Raw genomic sequence first — 19,600 nt, forward strand, 5'->3', positions numbered from 1 at the left:
AATACATCAGTGAGTATTCTACCCCTACCTACACCTATTTAAAAAGTACTATATCAATGTACAGATTGGTAATATCAACTACAAGTTGGCACTCCTCCTGCTGGTAGTGGGAAGCAAAAAAACATCAGAAAGCACAAATTAGGCAAATTGTTGGGCATGTTGTCTCTTAAAAAAAAAAAAAAAAAGTAATGAAGAGGCCAATTGGGCATAAAATAATATTGTGACACCAACATTCACTGCTATTACTGGGAAACTTCTAATCTTACTGCTTCTTCACCACTAGACCACCATGAGCCGTACATCCTGTGGTGGGAGTAAATATGATAGTTTGCTTTTACCATTTTATGGTCGTATATTTTGCATAATATTCCACTGGTATATACAAGAATGAATACAATTATTCAAATATTAATACCATAATATTCCTATTTAGAAACACACACAAAACTAAGTATTGTTCAAATAACTGAGAAAATGCATTTTATTTTATACAAAACATTAAAAGATTATTTATTGATCTTTCACGTCTTTGATGACATTTCAGGCAAGTTTGTTCGTATCCAGCGTAAATGTGTTTGTTTGTATGCTTTTGTTATGGATTTAATAATTCACTTCTCCTAGTTGGCAGATACACTGACAGTTCGTTTTGGATTGTAATCCCGTTTTTCGTTTCATATTCCACTTGTTTAGAAAGGATGCAAATGCTCAGTTGTACATTCCACATTGAAAGCGTTGCACTCCAAAACATTTGGTCAAAGATTACAGTAAGCAGTAAAGTTACATGGTTCACATAGTAAAGTAAATATGAACAAGATATCATTGACACATGTGGCGGCAATATATTTATGCATATGATTAAAAAACAAACAAAAAACACACAGTTAAAAAAACAAACAAAAAACTAAGCAGAACGTGATATTAACTTAAGGCAGTTCTCCCCAGTTATGTCATCATTGATTTCAATTATGATTTTGACGAAGAGTTGCATTTGTGGATAAAGTAATGCAAGCAATGGGGGGGGGAAATGTTCCACAAGCTCATAGGGAGAAGTATTTGCAAAACGTTTTCCATTTAAATGGAGGGTCCCCGAGCAATCAACTTGCTCATTTCAGTGATTATTCTTGCACAAGATTTTTGACCTTTCTGATATAGGTCTAAATCTCCCAAGGTCAATTTTGCAATTTGCAGCATAATTTCATTAATGGTAGTCATGACATACATTAAAGGGACACTCTAGGCACTATAACCTTTTTATCTAATTTAATTGGTTGTAGTGCCTGGAGCCCCCTGACGCTGTCCCTCTATTCAGTGTTAAACCATTTTATTTTTATTTTTTAACAATTTTACAGGCCTCTGGCCAAGCATAGCTCAACCCTTACTGGAGGTATGGCTAAGGCAGAATTACAAACTTCCATGTAGCCATAACAATTCATAACAACAATGGCATTGTGATAGGCTAAAAGTGGCCAGCCAATCACAGCCACTCTTTCTTGCTTAGGCTCATTAGACCAAACAGCACATAGGGGATTGGCTGTTGTGGACTCTTGTTTAGCATTAAAACATTAAAGATGCTCTAACGTTGAATAGAAGGACAAGGGGAAGAGCCAGGGGACTCGGGACATTATAACCACTCTAAAGAGATTAAGCCGTTACGGTGTATACAATGTCCCCTCAATTACAACAGACACTTAATATATTGCATTAGAATGATTGTCTTTGCCTTTGATAAATCGAACAATTACATTTGTAAAAAAAAAAAAAAAAAAAGCAGCATTAAAAATAATACATTTTAAACCACTTTTATTAAGGCACTATGAGTAAGCAACTTTGAATAGGAAATCCTGTCTTCCTGTTTGCTTTGACCTAATTTACGACAGCCGTACAAAATATCTCAATAATACAGTCTGGACTGTGCACCATTCAGGGAAATGCAGAAAAACTGACAAAAGGAAAAAGCTATTTTTTTGGACCCAAAAAGCATGATGGATGCACTTTGCTATTGTAGCCTACAATGTGCAGTACTCTCTGTAATTCACTGGTATACTGAATATCCAGTTGTGAACATAACGTGTTCATACTGAATTTTCACACAACAAAAACAGTCACCTGAAGAAATAAAAAAAGTTTATTTGTCACTACAGTCTATAGGTTGTCTATTATATTATTATTCATATTGCGCAAACATATTCCGCAGCGCTGTACAATAGGTGGACTAGCAAACAAGTAGTTGCAACAATGCAAGTTGGACATAATGGAACATAAGTTGTTAAGATCCCTGCTCAAATGAGCTTACATTCTAAGGGAACTGGGGTATAATAACACAAATGGTAAGCGTAGGATGTATTTCATACAAAGAAAAAATTGGTTGCTAGGAAAGTTTACAACGAAATGAAATCTTATGTTATGGGACACAATTTAAGTAGAGGAAGCTAGGCGGTTTAGTGAGGTGAGGGGAAGGCGAGGGCAGGAAGGAGGTTAATAGTTTAAATGAAATGAATCTTGAAGATGCAAGCTTTCAGTTATTTTTTGATGGAATTGACACAAACTGACAGATTCTTATTTTGTAGAATGTCTTAAGGTACAGAGTTCTATAGAAGACGAAAGCCAATGTCAGTGGTATTCTAATTATGCAGTACCTGAAATTCAGCAACCAATTAGGGCTGAAGGCCGCCTTCAGGTCAGGGCCTGAGTTACATGGAGCAATTGGAGCTGAAGCATCAGGCCCATAGATTGCAAGCGGCAAAATATTTATTTTTTTGTGATATAATACTGTTTTGATATTTTGGATGCCATGGTGTGTCGCCAGGGAAGCAAATTTATTTTCCTTGGACTGGCTGAGGTTCATGGGAAATATCATCCATAAAAGTTAAAATGCCAAAGTTAGTTTGCGCAATGCATATAGAAATCGGCATCTGATCTGTACCCAGATTCACAACCTGAGAGAAATGTGCACTATGCCCACTGCACATAGGAAAAGCATATCTCTTCATGAAGCACGTTGCACATAGACCTTCTGTGCCCCATTACCCATGCAATGGATTCCCTGTGCCCCATTACCCATGGGATGGATTCCCTGTGCCCCATAGGATGGGCTGTGAAGCCTTGTGAATATGGACTTTATATGCGTGAAATTTCCATCATATGGAAATGTTTAAATATAGCTACAAAGTCCAGTTGCAGGTGGAGGTCAGGTGTGTGAGGCCAGAAACACATTAACATTTTGTATTTAGGCCCAGTATAATTTTTAGCTTCAGGTCAAATAAGACCACAATCCAGCACTGTTTCAGATATATACTAGAACTGAATCAATACAATATGATTATAATTGAGTACCGTACCAGGGTTATTATGACATGGTTTCATACTATCTTAATCCAGTTTGCTTTTTGTTGTTCCTCTGACATAATTTGTAAGGAATGATGGGAATATCCGTCCTGAAATCTGGCAGTGAGCCTATCATCTTACTCTGACATAATAATCTGGCCATCTATGGGCTTAACATAAATGTCCTGTTATTGCTTGAATATGGCATTTTAAAAAAAAAATATCTTTACATTTCTTATTTATACAAGGTACAGAAAAAAAATAAAAAAGGACAAAAAGGGTAAACACATAAAACTAACAAAATAAAAACACATAAGAACATCAAAAACAGAGGGAAATAAATTGCATTTTTTTACATGTCAAACATCACTGAACAGGGTGAGTTGGATTGAAATGCTTTTTATGACTTTATTTGTAGATATATATCAATCGACTTGTGATTCTAAACATTTTATTTTTGTTTATTGGAAAAATGTAGCATTCACCTTTTACTTTAGAACTTATGTGAGTAATGACAAGTATGTGGCAATATCTGGCAAAAAAGCTCCTAATGAGAGCAACTCCCATTTTGCTCAGCCAACAGCTAGCCCAGTGGAGGACTATTGTCCATGTAGGCTTATTCACTAATAAACCAGCGAACAGGCAAAAAAAAAAAAACGACTTGGAAATGTCCAAGTTTTGCAGATTTGTTCTCAATTGTTTAGTTAGTAATCCCTGAACAAAATGAACATCGATGACCAGACATATTTTTCAGTACTGAATGGAAACAATTGTAAGATTACTCATAATAACTACAGACACTGTAGACAAATATTGCGGTGCTTTAAATGACAACACCATGTTGTACACAACTGAATACTTCAAATGTAACACATAACACATAACATAATGTTCAATAGTATTGGAGGTGACTAGTACATGACCAGAAAATTCCATCAAATGACCAATTTTTTTTTTTTTTTTATCAAGAAGAAAAACCAAGTGAAAATACAAAAACATAGTAAACATTTTGTAAACAAAGATAATATATTTATATTTTTGCCTATTTGTGCTTAATTTCATTTTTTCTGTTTGTTTCTTTACAGAACAATATTCTTTGGTTGCAAAAACGAATTTAACTTTTTTTTTAAAAGTACTTCTGTCTTCTTATAACACATGGGTCTGTTCTTAAAAGCTGGATTAATTCACTAAACTGGAATTGTCTGGCATTCTACTGGGAATTTAAATGTTTAGGCCAAAATACGCAAGTTTAAACAAAAAAAACAAAAAATCAGGAAATTAGATAAAGGCACTATATTACATATTGAATAAATATAACTCCTACCTCAGCTGAACTGGTCATCCACAAAGTAAGAAGGGAGACTCCTGTCCACTGTAGCTATACCAGTAGAAATCCAGTCGGTATACAACCCTACAAAAAAAATAAAGGGAGGGACAGAAACACAACCTAGAAAGTGACAAAATTGCGCAAATACTAAAAAAAATATAATGCTCAATATAAATATGTCATACAAACATAGGAGAGTACAAACACAAGAGAGCCGCCAAATGATTTAAATGCCGAACGTGGCCTTTAGTCGAACACTCTAAAAGTAAGTGCTACGTTGGGGGCCAAGTGCATTGGGTTCTATGAGTTAGTGACATGTTAGGGACAGAATGCATTGTACTCTGCGAGTAGGTGCCATAATAGGCATGAAATGCATTCAACTCTATCAGGGTTAACTACTAAAGTGAGAATTCAAGATTCATTCTAAGTGGATTTTACATTTAAGGCCAGAGTAGCCGAACTGAAAACACAGCTGGCTTAGAATATTTTTCTAGTTTGACTTTTTTGACCTTAAACTTAATATTTACTTTGAATTCTCCTTGAAATCTGACTTTTGTAAATAGCCCTGTATGAGTAAGTGCCACGTTAGGGACTTAATGCTCTAGGGAGCTCACTTGTTTTTTTTACATTAAAGTTTGTGCTTTCCTTTTTATATGTGACATTTAGTTTTATTGATCATTCCTTTTTTTTTTTTTTTTTTTTTTTTTACTATTTGCATCCTTTTGCCACGTCCTATGGATTGCTTCTTGTCTTTCAAGCCCCCTTTTTTGTTAGGTCGTATATTGATTGGATTATTTGTATAGGCAAAATAGTGAAGCTCTAACCCGGGCTGAGTTGGAGACTATTTCCAGTTTGTCTAGTTTGGTTAAAAAGTGAGAATGTATAGTTTCAGTGTTAGATGGCTAATCTTTCATACACATTTCCCATGATGCTACGGCTGACAATCACTGGGGTAAATTCAATACAAAAGTGAATTAAGGTGAACTGAAAACAGAGTTGGCAAATTGTGCCCACAATAGCACAAATGGGAACATTACCCAATTAATCTTGTTATTTTCGGCTGTATTCTGCAATTACACGCTTGATTTAAAACACTAATTCATGTTAACTCGGTGGTAATTATACAGTACTGGTTTTGGAAGTTGAATTTGACAAGCCATATGTTACCAACTGCAACATTTATGGATTCACTTACTAAACCGTGAAATATTTTAAATCGAAACCATAAATTGCAAAATTGAGGGGGGAAAATAGCAGAGGCATTTTAGAGAATGTTTCAGTTTCAGCTATTTTTGGTCTAAATTGAGCAAATGCGGTTTTAAATTTACAGTAATTTATAATTACAACTGGGATAAAACTTATGTAATACAGATAAACTACTCTGCCAGTTTAATTAAAATAGCTCTATAATGAACACTTTTAGCTTTTACTTAAATTAGCTCACAATTTTCTTTACCCAAAAATTCAATATCATTTTTATCTAACCAAGCTGTAGTCATTGCAGGTGTAATTAGCCCTTTATAATATGACAGTTGTTCAGTGTTGGGGTTTTACGGTTAACTTAAATCTACATGATATTTACTCATAGAATTCCAATCTATTTTCTAATGATCCTGAATGGACAGCATTAATTACATACAGTATAAGGCGGAGTATCTTCTTATTGTAACAAGTAATAAGGTTACGATCCTAGAGATAACACAGAATAAAACAAGTAATAGTGCAATATTGTCTGTGCAATATAGTAAGTGCAAGATATAGGTGGAATATCACTCACAAAATGAGAGCCTATAAGTAAGGCTCAATGTTCCAGCATTGTGGGGTATAGGTTCCCACTACCTTCTTTACACTGCCAGGAGATGGTAAGAAGTCCAATATTCTCTCCAAGGTAAGTATAAATATAAAGTGCACAAATATAATAAGTAGAAAATATAAAAAAACAAGACCTTATAATTGAAGGTAAGTAGTAGAGATAGTCTCTGGTGACTTATTTCAATAAAGCACTCCACTCCAGAGACTATCTCTACTACTTATCTTCAATTATAAGGTCTTGTTTTTTTATATTTTCTATTTATTATATTTGTGCACTTTTTTCAATAAAGCACTTTATATTTATACTTACCTTGGAGAGAATATTGGAGTTCTTACCATCTCCTGGCAGTGTAAAGAAGGTAGTGGGAACCTATACCCCACAATGCTGGAACATTGAGCCTTACTTATAGGCTCTCATTTTGTGAGTGATATTCCACCTATATCTTGCACTTACTATATTGCACAGACAATATTGCACTATTATGTGTTTTATTCTGTTTTATCTCTAGGATCTTAACCTTATTACAATAAGAAGATACTCCGCCTTATACTGTATGTAATTTATGTTTTGATGTGAGGGTAAAGGGTAACTCACAAAGGTGTATTTGAGTATCTTATTTTCTGTGTATCCCACTGGTAATACTGTACTTTTCTTTTTATCTGAATGGACAGCATGCCTTACAAGAAACCAATAGTATTTCTAGAATTTTTTTAATCTTTTTTTTTTTTTTTTTTAATTATGATTTTGGCCTTAAATAAAAAAATAAAAATAAAAAAAAAGTAGAGATGCCAGTTTTTACAAACTATATAACATTTCTGACGGTAGACATATTGAAGGATGTATTGAAATGACAGATTACTTATTTTAATAGTGCAATACAGCTAACGTTTTCTAGATCAGATCTCAGCGAGATCGTGTCACCCCGTTGTGAATGTGGGCACTGTTTCATGGCACAGCAACACAAGATGTTAATTTTAATATTTCCTGCTATTTTATTAAGCTAATATGTGCCCCTTGCTCTACCACTTAACTGCAGAATTGGACAGACTATAGAACTTTGCGACTTGTTTTAATTCCGAAGAAGGCTTCTAAGGAAGAAAGAAGAGTTAATGGAGTCACAGATTGTAATAGCTATCCTATTAATATTATAAATAACACGTCATTTAATCGTAAAAGACATCTCGGCTCTCGATGTACCCAAAAATTGAATAGCAACTACAACACATCGTAGCAAGGATATTTTCTCGCAGGATAGTTTTAAGGAAAAGGTGTAGCCATATAAGGGTGCCATAATCTGCGTATGCGGTTACCTTCATTTTTTTACACCATGTGAAAATTAAATTAAAAGCAAAGGTTCAACCACCAATAATTATGAACTGCAATCAAATTAAAATCTGGTGACATTCATATTCCCTGTGTAATGAATGTGAATGACCCATAAATAGCCTAAGGGGGTTATTGGGGTTTAATTTTGCTTTTAAAAAAAAAAATGTTTTCTGGTTTCCAACACAGATTCGCATGTACATAAAATCAATGTGAAGGCTAGAAACATCAAAGAAAAAGTTCCATCATTTTATGACATAATGCACTATTCTCTTGCGATTGTTTGCATTCAGAATACTTTTACAATGCCATGTGACAGTTACTTCACAGTAACTTTTCAACAGGATATCAATCACTCAACAAATAAGCAATATCGAATTACTCCTGGCCGCTGTTCTGCAGGATATACGGCAGTGGAAAACCAGTTTCACCTTGGGATCGGAGGCAAAGGGGGAGCTCCTCTTTCTTTTCTGGTTGAGCCACCTAAAATAAAAGCACAATAAATATTACAATCAAAACAGTTACTATTAAAGGGACAATTCGGTGCCAGGAAAACAATCCGTTTTCCTGGCACTGCAGGTCCTCTCTCCCTGACCCCTTCAGTCACTTACCTGAAACCCCCGCCGATGTCCCTCGGTGGTGGTTTCTGCTCGCTGCCGCTCCTCCTCCTCTTCCTTACGTCAGCCGATGGGCGAGACTGATCCCACCCGCAGGCGAGACGTAATGCGCATGCGCGGCTGTGCCGCATACGCGCATTAGAGCTCTCCATAGGAAAGCATTGAAAATGCTTTCAATGCTTTCCTATGGGGAATTGAGCGACGCCTGTGCCATAGACACGGAATAGCCCTCTAGTGGCTGTCTAGTAGACAGCCACTAGGGGAGGAATTAACCCTGCAAGGTAATTATTGCAGTTTATAAAAAACTGCAATAATTATACTTGCAGGGTTAAGGGTAGTGGGATTTTGCACCCAGACCACTCCAATGGACAGAAGTGGTCTGGGTGCCTACAGTGTCCCTTTAAAACAATTTTACAAAAAAATTACAAAACTGTGTTTCGTCATAAAGACAATAATGTCGACCAATTAAATTAAACATTACTCTATGCCAATTGCGTCTCAATTATAAAATGTATATAATCACAATCACCTGTTGCAGTGGTATGTTATGCTTTTAAAGTGAATTAAGGCTTAAGATAGATAGAGGCTTGCTGGTCTGTGATTACAACAGCGCCCCCTGCAGACCTTTAATGATAATATAAAAAGTCAAAAGGGACCAGAGGACACCTTTCTTGTAGGACACAACATACCAAAGAGCCACCGGATGGTACAGACCTGTTCATAAAAGATTACATGGCTAAAATGTACATATAATTCTTAGCCCCTCTGCAAGCAGATTAATTAAATCTGCCAATCATCAGAAAGTTCTGCTCACTCAAACTACTTAGTTCAAATCTAATGTATAGGTCCCGGAATGCTGTGCTCACATGGTATATAATATTATATATAATTAGAGGCCCAAACGCTGACATTCTATATTGTGTTACTTCTCTCGGTGGGTGGCATTTGCTTCAATAATAACTCCATCAATGTGACTTGGGAGGCGTCCGTGGTTATCACAGAATGTTTTTTTGTCTGGGGGAATGCATTAGCTATTTTATGAACCAATGCAAGGTTTCTCTAGAACTCCCGGACAATTGACTCGTTGCCTTTACCTTCATTGGTGTAATTTTCACACTGTAACTTTTGCAAATTCACAAAAAAAACAATAGATAAAAATTGTCAAACAGAAACAAATATACATGATACAATAGATAAGAAACTATGGAAAGAAAACACTTGTTCGTACTCACTTCGGCTTTCCCCTCTCATGATTTTGCTGGGGTACGTTTTATTAATTGGCATGAAGGGTTCTGGAGGTGGCAGATCTGACAATGGATGAAATGAAAATCTTCGCTCCCATTCATCTGTGTAAAGGGACATGAAAGTTGCATTTAAAAAAAACAACAACATTGAAACAGGTAGTATTCTAAAGGGCTAGTGCAGTGATGGCCAGCATTGGCATTTCAGATGTTATGAAGGGTTACTCCAACCACCATGACCACTTCAGTGATTTGGAGGAGCATTGAAAGTATTTAGAAAACTGGGCAGACTAGATGGGCCGAATGGTTCTTATCTGCCGTCACATTCTATGTTTCTATGTTTCTCCCTGAGTTGAGCACTGCTACCTCCCTATAAAATCAATATTGCTTGGTTGTTGTTTTTTTTGTTTGTTTAAAAAAAAAGAAATATATACATTTCCCACCCCTTCACTCCTAGTCTCCCTCCTCACTCAGATTGCAGGCTGTGATTGGACCATGTGAGACCCTGACCGACATCAGGAAGGGGTGTGAACACAGTGTTGAAGGTACATTCGGCGCTGGATACAGCTAAATACATTTTTTACATTTTTGTGGCAGGTGTGCAGCACAATGGGGTGGGGAGGATCTAATTAATATTAATTATTGTGCAGTTTACATAGAAAAGGTTCCACCCCCCAAAAAGGGTTGGAGTACCCTTTAAGAACTACATTACCTGCATCTTCCGGTGGCTGCTGAATGGAACGGTCGCACGCCTGATGTGCTCCGAGACCAGAGGCCTAACGAAAAAGATTCTAGCGATCCTAATACCCCAAAATCGACCCCACCAGTCCCCCTCGGCATGGGTCGGAAAATTAAAAAGCAAAGACCGGACAAGCCGAAACCGGGCATGAGCATCGGCGACATGTGGCGGCAGGCACACGGCTCTACATTGCCTAAGATGGCCGACTACATGGGGGAGAGCTCTGAATTTTCGGATGACCAAAGCCTAGAGCCCGGGGACCTCCACCTACCTGCTCCGCGAGAGCTGAACAAGATCCCGACACCTGCTACACAAAAGCCTGACACAACCCCTGTCACCAAGGCAGACATGCAGGAGCTGCTGGCGGGCCTGCGGAAAGACATCCATACAGACATGGCGACCTTCCGCAAAGATCTCCAGGGCCTCTCTGGCCGCATGGGGACCATAGAAAGGGAATCCCATGACACGCAGGCACAACTCGCCCAATTAAAAAGAGAAGTACACTCGCTTCACGAGCAGCATATCGCCGCACAACAGCGGTTTGCATCGCTGGAGGACTCCAGGCGAGACAAAAACCTCAAAATCAGAGGAGTAGCAGAAAAGATCCCTGATGCAGAGCTACCACACCTCGTAAGGAGGCTACTAACAGCGATACTACCAGCTAAACATGCCAAAACGGTGACACCCGTCGACATGTTCAGAATCCCGAAACAATCCAGGGCACCAACATCGGCACCGCGAGACCTGATTGTCCGCTTTCAATCGGAACAGGACAGGATGGCAGTCCTGGGAGCTCTAAAGGGAAAGACCCCCTACAACTTTGAGGAATCACTACTCACCTTTTTCAGGGATTTATCAGGTAGCACCCTGGCATGGCGCAGATCCCTACAGCCTCTCACACAACTATTGCGTGAAAGAAATATACCGTATAGATGGAGGGGTTCCCGCACACTGGCAGTCCTCCAAGGGGCCACAGCTCACCCAGTACAAGACCTCGAAGGGGCAACAGCCATTCTAGAGACTCTGGGTCTCCCTCAGGACGCCCTGACCGGCAGAGGGACAGGGTCGACTACCGCAACGCACGTCTGGGATCCAGCTGGCTCGGTTCCGTTTATACCGCGGAGCTCCTCGACAGAAGCCTACAAAGCCGCTACTACCTGAACTCCACCCGCTGGACTCTAGAGACAGCCACGCACCAAGCCTGCCACCCTGCTGGCACTAGATAGACACTGTCTTGTTTTCAGCTTGGACACTACCTTTTTCAAAGCCGCTATATGCTATCCAGAGTGTCCCCATGTTACGTTAGCCCTTTCTTTAATAATGTGCAGACTGTGCTCCCTTTTAGTTTCAATTTTCAAGTGGGTGTGCCTGCATTGAGTTTACTTTATTTTATCCCTTAACGTTAAAACGACCACCTAGCAACCTTGGGGGGATGCCGCTCCACTTGGGGGCAAAGGTCGAGGATGGACTCTCGGGCCAAAAATAACTCCCCATTTTTGTTATTATTTTTATTTTCATTTATAGTGGCGACTACCCTTCCCGAACGATGTCAATCTGACGGGAATCCTAGCGCCCACATACGCAACTACCTACGTCACCGCCGGCGCTTGAGCGCCCTAAGAGACACTTCCACGCTCCTGCAGCAATTTCATATTGTAATATGTTCTTATGTTGACATTATAAGTTTTTCTGTTCCATTCTGTTCCATTCACCAGCATACCTCCAGCTGAGAACACACCTCACATCACACTGAGGCATCTCCGCGATAATTCTCACTGGCAGCATTAAGCCGCCTCACCCACACACTCTTCCCCAGAACACATCACTAGGCGCAAACACCTCGCCTACAACCCAGCACGTTAACTGTGCTGTAGCCTAGTATACGCCACAGGCGAGCCTCATGACATACACCAGAATCACACCCTATACGATAACGATACATAGCTTAAAACACGACGACATATGGTTAGTCCGAGTTGTATGTTCTCACTTCACCACAACGTTGGTTTTACTGAGTTTCTATCTCTGCCTAACACTTAACAAGTTGCTTACCCAGTGGGTTCTCATCGAAATTAAAATAACGAGCACAGTGAAACGAAAATGCAACACAAGCCCCAGCAAAACATACAGCTTAAACCTGTAGACACAAACTGAAGGGTTTATCTTTATCTTGCTAATACCTAGTCGTTCTTAATGAGAAATGTGCAGTTTCCTCAGGATATATAGAGTTGTAACTTTACGTCTATGCGGGTTTCATAAACTGTAGCAGCATGTTAATATTACACCAATAGCTATGAGAGTATTACCTTTTCTAATAGGTAAATAGTTTGTTCTTGCTAAATGTTATGTGATACGTTAGCACTAGACGTTTCTGATTCCATTATGTATTTATATATTCAAAGTAATGCAATACTTAAAAAATGCACCCAACCCATAATTCAATATGTGCCACTTATTGTGGACTTCATCTTGTAACAACCTATAACAAATATCATAGCAACTAGAAAAGTGTACCTAGCCTGAAGCAACCGTACTAAACCTATTCTTAAGCGTTTGACAAATCATCTACTAACAAAAAAAAAAAATGTGCAGATTTCACAATGCTACTTCACTGTATCACCCTGTAACGAAGATTGCCTGTTTATGCTGTTGTGGCATACCTGAGCAGCCTGTATTTTACGTATGCACTACAAAAATAAAGAATTAAAAAAAAAAAAAAACGCATGTTATGCTATTTGCCCTCTTCTCTACTCGCCTAGAATGAGCACAGCAGCACTAGCATTTACCGAGCAAATACATACCTAAGCCTGGCTATATTAATGCTGATTCTCGCTAATTAATTAATATGCATACCCTGTATCTCTCAACTCATATCACGTGTCTAGATAACACTCTACCTGAGCATTGCCACTTGCGAAACAGACATGTAGGTGTAGTTTCCTTCCGGTTTTACTCCACATATAGAGTGTGCATGTATAGCCTGAATTTATTCCTGATATCTTGTCCTCAAAAAAAAAGAAAAGTGCCAATGTTTCTGATACCATGCCAATGTTTTATTATCTCTGTTTTCGAATAGCTTGCAACTACTGTTGTGGTAACGCAAGCTCGTCTGTTATAACGTGCACTACAAAAATAAAGAATTAAAAAAAAAAAAAAGAACTACATTACCCAGGATGCAAAGGTGTGGTATCATTGTACTGGTGTGCCCTACTATACACGAATATACCTCCTACACATGTTTAATAAAGAAATTAGCAGCTTAAAAGTTACCTCATATAATTTATTATATACATTATACTATTCACTATGAAAACACAGCAAAAATACATTCCAGAAAGGAGTTTATTAGACAAAGATATACGGGTTTGAGAAATTATGATTTTCACCTGCAGTTGAACTGAGTAAATATTGTAAAATAATTCAACTGCTAAATATAATGAATTGGGCCACAACGGCTTCAGCCTTTAAGGAATATTCTATATAAAAAGTACTTGTTTGTGTCAATTTGTTTCATGTAGCTTGATTTTCAATCACAGAATTCTCACAGAGAAACATGAGGATATATGGAGCATTGGCAGCTACTGGTCATGCCACCAGTCTAATGCTTTCCATAAAGAAGCATTGCTCCTCACAGACATGCAGCAAATCAACCATTTAGACTGCACTCATGTAGCCAATTTACTGGCGTAATTTGGTATGAGAGTCAGGAAGTGTAATCCCTGGTTCTGATTGACAGGGCTAAAAGGAGGAGCTACAAGCTCAAATTTAAAGCCTGTAGTGAGAAAAAGGAGTAACTTTAAAAGCTCAGACTTTAGGGACAGTAATATGAACACTTCAGGTGCCTAGAGTATCAATTTAAGCCAGTGATATCACCAAAGGACAAGGAGTTAACTAGACCCATTAATAGATTTTTTTTATTCACACATATCAAACTGTGTTTATTAGACAATTATTTACGTTCTCCTCTTGCAGATTAGCTATCTCTAAACAATATAGTTACTTGTGGGTCTAATGAAAAAGCTACATTTTCTAAAGACATTACTACCTCAATAATATTTTGTTACCTTCAAAAGAGGAGTCTTGAAAACCATTTCTCATAGATGAGGGAGGTGGAGGCAAGGCTCCTAAGCCTGGTCTTTCTGGAGGAGGTGGTGGACGAGGTCCACTTCTTGGACTCTCTAGACCTCCCCTTGAAGGAGGTGGTGGCCCTGGAGAACCTCTTGAACTCATACCATTTCTACTTCCAGGAGGGGGTGGTGGAAGTGGCCCTGGAAATTAGGAAACATATTTTTTACTGAATGCACATATGGAAACCCAAATGACCATTATCAATACAACACATCTAAATGACTAATGAATTAAATAAAACACAAAATATCTAACAAAATGAGAAGTGAGATCACCTTGTGTAGTATAATGCTAAATATATCGGACACCCTGCTTTGGTATGTATTAAGACTGATAACATTTTTGTGCATTAAATGGACATTGATCTGTTTTGTTGTCTCACACTTTTAAGAGGAAGTGGTGACTCTGAGAAACAAAAAGGACAACATAAAGCAGTAAGTATTTTGTAAACGTGCTGGCTTCTCGTAAATATATTTACACATTTGAGAAGCAATAGAAATGCATACATTTTTTGCTTTCTGTACACTCTCCCACATCGGGACTTTCTGTTCCTTTATAATTGTTTTAACCCTTTCCATTTCTTATACTAAAGAATCCCTTTAAGTTTTTAGCAATTTGAGTTGCAGTAGATGTTCTGTGTTATCCGACCGGACGGGCTAACCTTCGCTCACCACGTGTATCAATGAGCCTTGGGCACCAGTGATCCTGTTTGATTAACTTGCTTCTGAAGTTTTCCTGAAACACTTTCCTATATACCCAACATGAACTTTGATTAGCAGGAGCCAATCAAATGCATCTAATAGATATGCACCAGATTTAAGAATGGTGGCGTTAGGTGAATCTGTACAGTGCGTTGACGATGCTCCTCACCGGGCACATACTTAGCACTTGTTGTCAGCATACTTTGCATGCCAACATCAGACGTATAATAGATTTAATTACTGAATCTATTTTAAATGGAAGCCCCTAGTGTGGCTGTCTAATTGACAATAACCAGCGATGTGGGTATTGGAAAACAAAAAAGATTCAATTTTTTGTCTTTTTTAAGAAATGGCATTGTTTTCAATGATAGAGCTCAAAGTGTATCATCTATATATCCAAAATCACGTCAATCATTTAAGAGTGTGGATATTTCTATTGGCCATTTCAAATTTACTGCAGCTCTGAAATAAATACTTGACAAGCATGATGTAATTTTTCCTATTGTGTCAATATCATCACAAATTGAAAGCCTCTCCTATAGTCTTTAGAAAAAAATATTTAATATGACACCATAAATTCCACGTGGGTAAATTGGGTGCATAGTTCTTCTATAACGTTGGATTAAAAATTAGTTTTATGTACCTGATCGTCCAGGTGGATCTCGTACAGGAGGAGGAGGCCTCTCATTTGGAGGTGGGGGAGGTGGAGGACCAGACCTTGAAGGAGGTAAAGAAGGCGGAGGAGGTCCACCTAATGATACATTACGCCTAGGAAGGCTTGGCATATCATCCATTCCACTAGGAGTAGCAGGAAGTGGAGGAGGAGGTCCTGGTCTTCCTGGAGGCAGAGGTGGGCCTTGTGAAGATGACATTGGTCTTGGTGTTCCAGGAACCGGTGGCTTATTATTTTGAGGTGGTGGAGGCGGAGGGGCATCTCTGCTAAGAGAAGGTCTATTTCCCATTGGAGGAGGTGGAGGTCGGTCATCAACTGATGGACTAGGAGTCTGAGGAAGTGGTGGCTTGTTCATGGAAGGAAAAGACGGGGGCATTACTGACATCTGTCTGTTTCCTCCAAATCCTTGAACTCTGTTTGAAATTGGAGGAGATGGAACAGATGGGCCAGATACTGGACTCATCTGTCTGTTTCCTGTTGGAACTGGTGGTGGACCTCTGTTGTACAGACTTGAAGCAGTTGGTCTAGGAGCATTTGGGAGTGAAGGAGGTGCATTCTCTGATCTAGATCCAAAATCATTTCTTGGTGGAGGAGGCATCCGGTTTCTTGGAGTTTCTGGAGCACTACTCCTTAGACCCATTGGAAGTGGAGGTCCCCTTGAAGGTCCGCCTGTGGGAACAGGGGGTCTGGGAGTTGATGTTCTTCCACCTGGGGGTAGCAGTGGAGGCCTGCTTCCCAAGGACTCTGAAATAAGATATATCAATTAATACTGATTCACAAATATGGTGCTCTAGATTCAGCATTTTTATGCATCAGACCACAGACAATAAATTTATGTATCTTTAACTACTTGGAATTAAATAAATGTAATGCTATAAATAAATAAGAAGGGTTATTCACCAAAGTGTGAATGGTTAAGAAATCGAAGTGAATTAAAATGGGTTTCCAATTTTAGGCTAATAGAGGCAATCTGATAACATATTTTATTTTGAGATTTTTCCAATTCAGCCAGTTCAATCTGATTTTTTTTTAATTCATGTTGAATTCACATTTAATTCCCAAATTCACGTATAAGTGAATAACTCTGTAAGTGTAGCTCAATGTGGAAAAATATCTGGAAAATAAATGGAATTTTTTTTAGTAAGTATAGTCACCATTTTCTCTGCTTCCTGCAGATCGGAGTTTTGGCATTCCTCCTTGAAACAAGCCCCCTAAACCAGCAGGTCCACTAAATCCACCTCCTCCACCGCCCCCTCCTCCCATGCCTCCGCCGCCACCGCCACCGCCACCACCTCCTCCAGATGATTTTGGCTCTGAAGAAACAGAACAAGAAAAAATTACATCAACACTTTCATTAACATTTTCATTACTCAAGGACCACTTCAAGTTGGAGTTGACATCCTTTTTTGATACAGCTAATTAATTTAGAATTAATTAAAAATGCAAATAAATGAATAAAAATAATTTCAATAAGATATGTGAACATGCTCTTGTTCTCATGCTATTTTCAATAGGGGTTCTGAATATGTCCTCTAAAGTCCTTCCCAAGAGTTTTTTTTGGAGTACAGCTCTCAGTTTAGGAGAGTGGTACAATGAAGAATAAAACTTGGCAGCAAAATGCTTAATTCATGGAAAACATGAATGATACTACTCACACACTTAATAGTATCTTCTAATTTACTGGGCGAATAAAGCTCTGTCAAATGCATTCTAGGCTAAGAAAGCACTATATGGTACATACTGGTTTTACCATGTAAGGCACATACGGGATTAATGTACTAACTAGTAACAGTTTAAAAAAAAAATATTGTAAAAATAAACAATGTGGAAAAAAAGGATACCATTAATGACGAATGAATTTCCCTTATTTGTAGTTTCACTGTCAGAAATTAAACATTGCAAATATAATGGGTTTACCGTGAAAATTAGTGCATTGGAATTAAAATATTGCATAGAGAATATTAGACAAAATAGTATGAAAAAACAAAACAAAACATGTTACAGTGTATTTTAATGTGGAGTTACCAAATGTGCTTCAATTATTCTAATTTGTGTACATATTTGTTCATTTTTATAAAAAATTAATACCAACTTTGCATTTGACTACTAAATTACTAGTATTTCTAAATAGAAAAAAACATAGTAAAATTATAATTTATGAACATTAATTTTTGTTTGCACTTAACTATTTTCAGTAAATGGCTCCAACAATGTCATGTGCCCAACAGTGATTAAGCTATAGAATTACAATGTTCATGAATGTTATAAAGCTACTATTGTAGAACTATGAATTAAAATAAACAAAAAACTTACGATCTATAACTGGACCACTACGGTCATTGGTAACAGCCTTCTTGAGTTTTCTGCCTTTGTTAATGTCACTAAGGAGTGCATTTCGACCTGACTGCTCATTTTTTGATAATGCAGGTTTCTCTATATTTGCCTGGAGAACACAAAATAGATAACATGACTTACTGACTTAGACAGAAAAAGGTAACGTTTCAATCGGTTAGAATTAAAGGGTTCCCCTAACAACCATTCTGCTTTTAAAAGTGGTTATGGTTACACCTCCCACACATGACACAGGCAGCTCGGAACTCCGTTCCGGGATGCCTAATGTCAATTCTGTGCAAAAGTGATGTCTCATTGGCGCGCATTGTGCTCTACCTACAGAAAGAGCTTATATCTCCCCTCCCTTCTTGCCTTCTTACAGCCCTCCGTGCTTTCCTATATTCTTTGTGTGTCTTTTTTTTTTTTTTATTCGCTTCCTATCTTCTTTACCCGGGAAGAATGGTCCAAGAAAATGCTTCTCTATGATTGGACCACAAAGAGGGAAGGAGTGATGTTGGAAGGAGAGTGGAATACCACTCTCCCCCGAATCAAGAGACGGGGAATTGACACAGAGGGACAAAAAGGGTTTTGCCACATGGAGGGTCAGTGCAGGGTGAATTGACACGAGGAACAGGAGAGAATTGACATATGGGGGTGGGATATGACACATGGGGGAGACAGAGTAGGAAGCGTCACATGGAGGTACGTGGGGGGTGGGGAATTGACACATGGACAACCAGAAGGGGGGGAAATTGACACATAGAGGGACATGGAGGGTCGGGTGAAATTGATACATGGAGTTACGGGCCTATGCCTTACCCTCCCAGGCACAGACACATATTTATGAATAAATGTCTGAGAGTAGAAATTGTGTAGAGTTATTTTTTGAATTACATTTTTTTGGGTATCATTTTTTTTTTTTTTTTTTTTAATATATTGCCACACAATTTATTTTTGCATTTGAAAATTATGACTAAATTACTTGTGTATTTGTTAACATGCAACGAAGTATGGAATTTCTCATGTACATTTTTATAGAAAATATAACTGTACAATGGTTATATTAAGTTGTATAAATTTTATTTTTTACAGCCAAATAAAGAAAATACATCGAAAAATAAATAATATTAAAGAAAATATTAGAAATGTGTTAAAGGAACACTCTTAGCATCAAAAATATTAATTGTGTAATAGTGATTTTGGTGCATAGGCCCTGTTCCTGCAGTTTGACAAATGTAAACAATGCTGTTTTCTGAGAAAGCAAGATTTTTTTTTTCTAGATTCGCAAATGTTGGCCCAGATAAGAGAATCACTGACATTATATATTCATTTTTGAAAATGAAAACAAAATTGAAACAGCCAATTAATAAACATTAAGCATTA

General features: G+C 38.0%; 1 protein-coding gene across 3 annotated transcripts in view; it reads right to left on the minus strand.

The window, feature by feature from the left end:
- Positions 1–7,227: 7,227 nt before the first annotated feature.
- The window catches only part of WIPF1 (WAS/WASL interacting protein family member 1), a 78,559-nt gene continuing 66,186 nt past the window's right edge, over positions 7,228–19,600 (minus strand). For all 3 annotated transcript variants that reach the window (XM_063428650.1, XM_063428652.1, XM_063428651.1), the window contains exons 3-8: positions 18,200–18,329; positions 17,041–17,199; positions 15,857–16,630; positions 14,449–14,652; positions 9,637–9,750; positions 7,228–8,270 (exon numbers count right to left, since the gene is read on the minus strand). In XM_063428650.1, the coding sequence (XP_063284720.1) occupies positions 8,215–8,270; positions 9,637–9,750; positions 14,449–14,652; positions 15,857–16,630; positions 17,041–17,199; positions 18,200–18,329 (1,437 nt within the window). In that variant the 3' untranslated portion in view covers positions 7,228–8,214. The remainder of the gene's footprint in view (positions 8,271–9,636; positions 9,751–14,448; positions 14,653–15,856; positions 16,631–17,040; positions 17,200–18,199; positions 18,330–19,600) is intronic.

This window comes from Pelobates fuscus, chromosome 8, assembly GCF_036172605.1.
Source record: "Pelobates fuscus isolate aPelFus1 chromosome 8, aPelFus1.pri, whole genome shotgun sequence".
NCBI lineage: Eukaryota > Metazoa > Chordata > Amphibia > Anura > Pelobatidae > Pelobates > Pelobates fuscus.